The sequence below is a fragment of the Hemibagrus wyckioides genome, linkage group LG10 (genome assembly GCF_019097595.1).
Source record: "Hemibagrus wyckioides isolate EC202008001 linkage group LG10, SWU_Hwy_1.0, whole genome shotgun sequence".
In the NCBI taxonomy this organism is placed as follows: Eukaryota; Metazoa; Chordata; class Actinopteri; order Siluriformes; family Bagridae; genus Hemibagrus; species Hemibagrus wyckioides.
Genome location: NC_080719.1, coordinates 5,149,061 through 5,158,434, shown reverse-complemented (window position 1 = coordinate 5,158,434; position 9,374 = coordinate 5,149,061). Strand labels below are relative to the sequence as shown.

At 39.2% G+C, this 9,374-nt stretch overlaps 1 protein-coding gene across 1 annotated transcript; it reads right to left on the bottom strand.

Annotated features, from left to right (window-relative positions):
* Nucleotides 1-1,669: 1,669 nt before the first annotated feature.
* Nucleotides 1,670-9,079, bottom strand: kiaa0895l. Its single transcript, XM_058401865.1, has 7 exons — nt 8,826-9,079; nt 6,553-7,321; nt 5,644-5,787; nt 5,415-5,547; nt 4,821-5,126; nt 3,916-4,013; nt 1,670-3,833 (listed from the first exon to the last, which is right to left on the bottom strand). Exons 2-7 carry the CDS (start codon nt 7,282-7,284, stop codon nt 3,672-3,674), a joined length of 1,575 nt encoding a protein of 524 aa, XP_058257848.1. The 5' UTR covers nt 7,285-7,321; nt 8,826-9,079; the 3' UTR covers nt 1,670-3,671.
* Nucleotides 9,080-9,374: the final 295 nt, after the last annotated feature.

Below are 9,374 nucleotides of genomic sequence, written 5' to 3'. Positions count from 1 at the left end.
CCAGTCTGACATGTGGGTGTGTATTTTTAACTCGGGATAAATAATGACAGCTGTGCTACTATTGAGAGACTGGATCATTTGTGGGACCTAATTTAAGCCCAGTCATGCGCTTGATGTAGGACAGCGATCTAAATTAAGCCAAATTCATCTAAATATGGTACATAAGCTTAGGATCGTGGTGCGGTTTTTTTTTTTTTTTTTGGAAAACTGATCAGTGATGGAGTGGTGTGACGCATGAAGTGGAATTACTGCTGCAAATGTTTTCACCCCTCCTCTAAAGGCAATTAGATCAGATGTTTTAAAAACTCTATACATTTTATCTCTAAAACAAAATCAAAAACCAAAGCCTACAAAACCACCTTCTACTACAAATGAGTCCAAAAGTTTGTATCCCCCTAAACCAAATAAGAAGAGGACAAAGAAATGTATTTCAATGAAAGAACTAACTGGATTTCACATAGTGTACTTTCTTTAATTACCACAGGGAACACACTACAAATAATTTGTCTTATTTGATTAGTTTAATATGAATTATAAAATGGTTTGCAGTTCACTGTACATTATGGCATGATGTTCGTAGTTCAGTACTGCCTGAAGTTACACCTTTTGATTAAATATGCCACAAAATCTTCTGACTCACACATGTCTGATTAGGTGGAAACCGATTATTTAGCATTTACCTATTACTACGTTGTCATTAACCATATATATTTCTCAAGGCTACTCTTGACAAAATTATATTGTGACTAAGGCATTTGATACTGATTGCCAAACAATTTTTTAATAAGGTAATCATGTGAAGTAGAAAGTATTATTGTCTATTCATTTTACATTACATTTCAGTTTTCCAGAAATCCTCTTAATTAATGTAATACTGTCTAGCTACCATCAAGTGCAAGTGTTTGTACCCTAGTAGGACAAAATTATGAATTTAATTACCAGCAGTCATATAGACTATAGTGCGTTTTTATTTGATATGTTATGTAAGATATTGATAGTAATAAAAAGCAAGTTATTTTCTAATAATTCATACAGTTATGCTGTCTTTATAATCCCCTTTAACCCGAAATCCTCATCTTCACCGCTCCATATACACCATCCAAATGTAGAGAACTATTGGCACCTGTCCTAAAAACGAGTACAAATTTTATAAAATGAACATAACCAAAGATTATTCCAAAAGTAGGTGAATATTAATCTTTGGTCTGATCATAATCTTTCTGATAGAATTGTTCTCTTTAAAATATGGCCTGGAATGATTTATACACCTATTTAATCATTTAAATAAAAACAAAATATTTTTTCCCCCCCATTTCCTCTTAGTCTACTGTTTTATGTCCTGTTTACTTTGAGGCTGTGAAATCCCATTGTAAATCCTTTTTATATATCTCAGGTATTTAGAATATTATTTGATTATAATATTAGGATAATAGGAAATAGAATCATGTTATATAAAGAATTTATATAAAAAGCTGTGAATGAAAATATTAGCATATTAAATGCTTTTTGGAAATTGTTTATTTTGCACCTCCACGCCCCAAGAATCTGCTATGTGGGATGCAACCTTTTGTACTCACACAATAAGCCTGAGAACTTTTGTTTTGTTCTTAACACATTTCAGTGTTGCCATCTTTGTTACCATAAAGCAGACACAGCCACGAGTTCAGTGTAGCATTTTAATAAATAATCTGAAAATTGCAGATTATTTAATGATCATGAAATGTGCAATATTCATGCAATACAGAAGACAACGAGTACTACAGAGTTTGAACTTGAACATGATTTCAAACTTTATACAAACACATAACCACTACAGATGAGTTCTGAACCCATCGAAGGCACATCCACATCACTGTGCTGCATCTCAACCTGAGTCCTTCACGTGCCCTGTGTGAATGTACGGCAGTGAAGGAGCTGCAGGTTAGCCGACTTGTGGACAGGATTAAGAGACAGACGCTGCAGTGGTAACGACTTACACGTGCGCACGTGTCGCATTCGACTCCAAATACAATCTGAATATTCCATTTTCCATATTTAACCATATTTAATGCCAGTTTTTTTGTCTTGATATAAAATACTAGTCGTCAACTGCACTTTTTTTTAAAGCACATTTGATGCTTTCTAGTGATCATTGGTACCCTTTTTTGCAGTACTTAAGTGTATGTTAACTAGGGATGCATCGATACTGATACTAAAATGGACTATTGGTCAATATCGTGCTCATTTGCTGGTGAAAAAAAGAGGTCAATATCCAACACTGTGTGATCCAGTGTGACATAAAGAGTAGTGTACATTTGTCATGCTAACGAACAGATGTTCCAAAATGACAGCGATCTGGATGTGTTTCATGATTAATGATGGCAATTAAAGGAAAGCAGACTGCATACTGTGCTCTGTGAAACATCAAGAGAAGGAACTAAAGCATCTTCCTCCCCAACCTGATAAAACATCTTCCGGCACATAAACAGTATCTTCATAGAGAGAGTAAGTGCGGCCGACCCGAGTGCACACTGCAGCGAACGTGGTCAATAAAACGAGGGCAAGGAGCCATGAATTATGCACACACAAAAGTATTTTGCTTGGAGCACTGAAGCAAGTGTGCACGTGAACACATTTTAGTTCTGCATACACTGAACACTGAGGCACACATCAGTTCAGCAAGCTTTTTCATCAGGGTATACACTTTGCTTGAGGGTCGAGGCGCAATTCACGGAACCTTGAACTCATTTGTGATTAGCGGGCTCGCTGATACGGCTCTCAACGCTCAACCTCATGCACCCACCCTCTATTAAAAATACTATTTAAACACCATCATCAGACTCAGCATGAGGAATTCAGTCTGCTTGCAGTACTCAGTCACAACCAGCATTAACAGAGCTATGTTTGACTAATACAATAAAGTAGTCAAGGTTACTCGATTTGGTATCTGTATCAGTATCAGTATCGAGCAGCGAGTCCAAAAAAATATATTTATCGATGCATCCCTAATTACAATGCAATTACTTGGCTAAAATCACAAACATTCAGTTTTCATTATGAATACATGAGGTAAAAAAAAAAAAAAAAAGAATAAATACTTGCATAAATACTGACAGTGGTTTAAAAAGCTTTAGCAGTGACTAAAACAGCATCACAGGAATAACACTAAAATGCAGTGCTTTATAGCAGAACATGAGGTAAAGGAAGTGTGAAGAAAAAAAGAAGAAGACATCAGCGAAATCGCTACTTGAGTGCTTGTCTACATCGTTCTGTTGAAATATCCCGGCAACTTAATTAGAAAAAGTCATGAAGATACCCTTGATCTTTCATTCATCTCCAATAATTAGGCTACAATACTGATATCAGATTTCAGAGGTTCCAATTTTTTGATATATATTATTGGTTCAGAGATATTGATAAGCAAGCATCTCTGTAACTGTAAACTCACTTCAAGTGTTGGCACTTTAAAGAAAAAATATTAACGCTAAAAACAATGTGAATATGATAAAGTGATTAGTAAACCACTTGATTGAAAATTTTGTCCTATGTGAATTTTCACAGATGATATGGTGATATAATCCAGGCTGTAAACCAACCCCCCACCCTTTTTTAACTGAGTCACACCTGGAAATGACCAAACGATCAAACTTGATGCAGGAAAAAAGTTCTGCATAACCAAACCCTCATCCTCATCACGGAATGAGCTCTTGAAGCTCAGCATCGTTCAGTTCGTTAGTCACAACGATGTGGTCTAGCTGTTGCAGGTACCGTTCTTGGTCTTGCATGAAGTGAGGGATCCTGGTTCTCCGCAGGACCGCAAGATGACGAAGCCTTTCCACATCTTCATAGGACACCTACAGGTGAGATTTTTTCAAGAGTTAGTGATTTGCATATCACATACAGACGATTTACTGAATTCAGAGACATCGAATTGACCTTGCCCAGCGAAGCTAACATCTTGAAATCGATGTTTCTCCTGTGGCGTAAAATCCTTAGGATTCCATCCAGGTAGACTTGATCTTTACTGAAACAGCCTGAAGAACAGCAGCATATTACACACTACAGTGAAAAAGTGTTCTTACAACATAGTCCATATTCTGTGTTGGTTTGTTTCAATGGTGTGTCGAGCCACATAGCCAGTTATAATCAGTAACAGACATAAAGTCAGCATCGCACTGAGCTGGACAAAATTTTTATGATGGGGTTGTACAGATATATACACAAATATATAAATATCTATATGTCTATTTTCAATTCATTTAAATTTTTAACAACGGTCATTGTCTCAAAAGCGCTTTACCGAAATATAAAAAATCAGGAAAAAACTGCAAAGTTTAAAATGAAATCTATATTTCTCCCTAATGAGCAAGCCTGAGGCAACGGTAGCAAGGAAAAACTACCATGAGATGACATGAGAAGGAAACCTTGACAGGAACCAGACTTAAAAGGGAACTTACTCCTCATCTGGATGACACCGGAGAGTGTGATTATAAATCATTTTCCTTCCTACAACTGTACATAGTCAAGAGGAATTGTGTAACCAAAAAAAAAAAATTCCAATTTTAGGCGAATGGTATCCTAAGTCTGTGACCTATTGAACCAGTGTTAATGTTTTCAATGATAGTGACTTAAAGCACTTTTGTATGTCGCTCTGGATAAGAGCGTCTGCCAAATGCCAGAAATGTAAATATAAATGTAACCAGGAGAATCTCAGCAACTTGAATTAAAAAGAATATCGCTGAATCTGAATATTCTCGATACAGCGATACAGTGATGGACTTTGTTGAACCGGAAGAACCATTTCTGTGGTAAGGAGCATTAAATATTGTTTGATACTCTACCTGGTTTTGAGGTGTCCGTTTGTCCCCGTTTGGCACGGAGGCAGTACTCCCAGCGTACGGCGGGGTCCTGGACGAAGCGAGAGATATAGCTGAACAGTTGGCTGAAGCTCATGTTGGCTGCATGGTACACGGTGTAGTAGAGGAGAGCAGCTCGCCATAAGAAGGGCTGCTTCCGCAACAGCACGCTGTGAATGCTGGCCAGTCCCTCCTCTGTCGGATTGGCTGGCTTCAGTCCAAACTGCTTCCTTCCGGCGGCAGTGGCCCACGGCTGCATGCTGTTATTCACGCCGCGTAAGTAATGAGTACCTGAGAGAGGGAATTATAGCAGATCGGCAAGAACGTTGCAAAGTGAGTCAGAACTTAGAAAATAAATGTAAAGGAGAATTTTCAGCTCCACCTGCCGTTAAGTATCGGAAGGTAAAAATTTCCACTAAGAACGTGTTCAAAGTTAAAATAATTAAGTCTGCATTTTATATGATACCATATTACTGCCTTAAAAAGAAATGAGCTACAGTGGTCAATTATTAGACTAATATTTAGGTATTTAGGTAGATATTGTAGATAATTGGGCTTCGGAAATCATTTTTTTCATACCAATCTCATGTCTCAGCATCCCTTCCAGCCAGTGCTGCCGTGCTCCGGACAGGTTTATGGTTAAAGTGGGCCTGCAGCTCTCCACCATCATCACAGCCTGAGACAGGAGCTCATCGGACAGAGACACCACAACCTGCACATATCATATCGCACATGATGACTAAAACTGCTGTGGATATAATAAATCGTGCAGGTGCGCACAGGAAATGTGGATGACAAAAACACACACCTCACCCACACAGCCCTCTTTCTGTAAGTACTTGCGCACCGTCGCCCACACTCGACTCTTGGGCAGCACACTTCCTCCGGTGACTTCTTCAAAGTTCTCGTAGGTGCCGAACTTCTTCAGGACGCACTCCATGATGTTAACTGCCTGCGGAAAGATGCGAGTGGGATTGTAACGGTTTCTCTTCCTGGTATGCGTAAAAGTATTTAAAGGTGTATGACGTGTTCTAACCTTTCTAACACAATACCTTGCATAAGTATTCACCCCACACCCCCCATAGGCTCTTCCACATTTTGTTGCTACAACCTTATTCTTCAGTTTCAAGTTTAAGGAAGGGGGGAATATTTATGGAAGACACTGCATATGAGATTACCACAGAAATTTCTTTTGACAGGTTTCCATATTCCTGAGAAGTAAAGTCTTAGGGCAGCTGCTGAATTCCTTCAATATATGTTAATATGTAAGGGAAAAAAGTTGGTGCACCCTTAGGGCAAAATAATGAAGACAGAGAAATGAATTTATAGCAACAAGACCTGTATGATCGTTGTCTATTTATTTACTTAGTTTACTTAGCCACAGAACCTTAACCACTTGAACTACCACCGCCCCTACATAAAGTTTTTTTCTTTTTTCAGCCCAGTACAGAGTATATATATTTAAGTATAATCTGTCCACACTGAAAGTTGGGAGGCTAAGTAATGAGAGTCTTTAGGCTGCTCCATGCTCTAGGTGAGGCTTGAATTCACAACCTCTTTTAAAAAATCTTGCAGCATATTTCCATTGATTTCATATATCTAAAAATAATGCTATGAAATTATTTTCACCACCTTTATTTCCGGGTTAATTACAGGGCATTAAAGAGTAATACTGTCATACTTCTATACCATCACAAGAATATCTAGGTTGACATACCTGGGAAAGAAAAAGTCCAGATCCTTCTTTATACTTCTCCAGGACACTAACAGGCTCCGGTGATGAGTACTCGAACTGGGGCTCGTACTTATAATCCGACTGGAAAAAAGTCTGACGCTCCTGATCGAGATTTATGGGCCTCAGAGCCACAAGTAAACAGGGCCCACGTGGTGTAGGAGGTGTGGGAACCGGTGCAAGACCCCGGGCAATATGAGGCAGGGATGTAGCTGGCCGCATCCGCCCTCTGCTGGCTCTCGGTTGTGGCGTGGAGTTTACAGTACAAGTGCTTTCACTTCGCCGCATCCAGCCTCCGGGTCCCAAACTGGGGCTTGTCAGGCTTCGTGTGGGGGGAGAGGGAGCACCGTAACGCCATGGAGGCTGCACCACTTTTCTTTCACACTGATTATTCGCCTTAACACGCTGAGGTTTGATCTCCAGGCTGAGTGGCCTTCGAAGTTCTGTCCTCTTCACAGGTAAGTCCAGTTTCTCAGCTTTTCCACTACTTCCTCCTTCCGCTCCCTGCACTCTTTGCACCCTCTGCTCCATTGGAGGGCTACAGGGCCCGTTGTGATGCAGCCCGTCCCTCTGGTTGATATTGCTGATTCTTGTACGGACTGGGACAGGGTTAGGTTTCTCTATATTGGGCTCTGCTTCTTGAAAATCTTCCCGAGTGGCCTCCATGTCCTCCCCATCAGCCCTCTCCACACAGTTCTCACTCAGATCCAGCACCATCGCAGCAAGCACTCCTCACTCAGGACACGCTGCACACCTGGACACAAAAGGTTATGCACTTAACTACTTCTCAAAGCTGATAAAAATAGTAAAATAATAAAGAACCCTCAGACATGACTATTCAGACTCCGGGATTTCCAAGAAGTTGGACTTTTTGCTCCATTGCCATGTCACGTGTCAGGCTTATTTTATGAAGATGGATAACTGCAACCATGCAGAATGAGTTGAATATTATTGCAGGCCACTGAAAAGTAAGTGAAGTTGCCTAGAAAATCCATACTATACTTTTTTGGTGAATTTTGCATATTTTTATGCATTTTATGCATAAAGTCAGTAGTAAATGGAATAGCTTTGTAAATGGTATTAAAATGTTTTAAAAAATTGTGGCTCGACTTTATGGCCCCCTGGACCCCATTTATAGAATGCTGGCTCCATACACCTTCCTCCAATGTGAATAAGTTTTTTTATTAGCCAAAGCATTGCACATGGCTTGGCTACGCTAATTTGGCCCTAGGTTTTAGTATGTGTGTGCAGGATATCCTGACCCTTCCTATCCAGGGTGTATTCCTGGTACAGCGCCTGGATCCACTGTGACCCTGACTACTAAATAATGCACCTTCTGAAGAAAAATGTAGAAATAATGAATATACAATTCTTATGCACGGACATAAACTAGACAGCATTGGTGTTTTTCATTCTGGTTCCTTGATACACAAATAAAATTCTGAAAGATGAATCTGTACCTTGCTGACATGGCAATAATTTTGGTTTCATTATCCAAGAGATGTTGAAACTGATATATCATTAAATTGGTTACTAGAACAGATCCTTGTACAAAGCCGTGACTCCTTCATCACCACTTTATGTTTTTGCAAAACCATTCATTTCAACCAGAACTTGATCATTGAAATTATGTGCTGTCCATTAATGCATCCATTTAGAAGTGTTAGGAAGGCGTCCCTTCTTGTCGGATAATGATCTTTATCGGATTTTGTCTCTATGGCTGAAGGTTCACTTCAATCATACGGCTATCTGTCTCACAGGGAGTGAAAGGCTATCTGCTTACAAAGGGACACTAATGGAGAGAGATGGAGATGCACACATGTACAAGAATCATTCTTTGTCAGTAAACACTGACAAAGGCAGCATACACCCAGAATAGAAACTGAGGGAATTAGAAAATTAAAAAAAAAATGAAAGGTGGTGTAGTGAATTAGATTTCCAATAAGAACTGAAAGAATTGTACAATTTCAGTTGTAAACTCAGAAAGCCCAACAGTGTCACAGACAGGTGGGATAAGATCTATAAGTAGGTCTGCATTGATTTTTTTATTTGGATTAAATCATAATGAACAGCCCGGCATTTTTAATAACAGTCCCAAGAATAAAGACATTAATAAAGCTAAGGCAAAAATCCATCAAATCTCTCCTATGATCTCGGATTTCCAACATGCAAGCCATGCATGACATTGTCGGAACATGAAGAATAAAACAGGAAAATAATCCAGACACACGCGTTATTATGTGATATATGTGACATACCGAGCAGCGTTTTCTTGATACGGCCAATGAAAAAAAGCACGCTTAATTCATGGTCCCTGGCCATGAATAGAGATCAACAGCGGATGCATAAACTTCCGGTATGGAGGAGAAAATAACGGGACGGACAGCAGAGCGCGAGGCGCGCTTTAGCGGGCGGCTGTGATTGCGTTGGAACAAATGACGCGCTGTTGGCGCAGCTCGGGCACGCGCACGCCGGTAAAGGCGTAATGACGTTACTTTCTCGCGTAGTCACGTCAAGCCCCGTCCTCTCAGTTCCTACTGGAGACGAGATTTGTTAAAAGTTTTATGCAAATTGCAGATATTAATATATAATATGTTAATATATCATTTATTATAGATAGATAGATAGATAGATAGATGCAACAGTTAATATAAAACGTGTTTATTGGTAAATAATAATTTAGAAGTATTTTAAAATTGAAGTAAAGTTAAATTTTGTAAAAAGAAAGCTGTATTAAATAAAATTAATGCATTTTAAAATACGCGAATTACTTAATTAACTAGATGGAAATAGCCTAGACGTCTGCG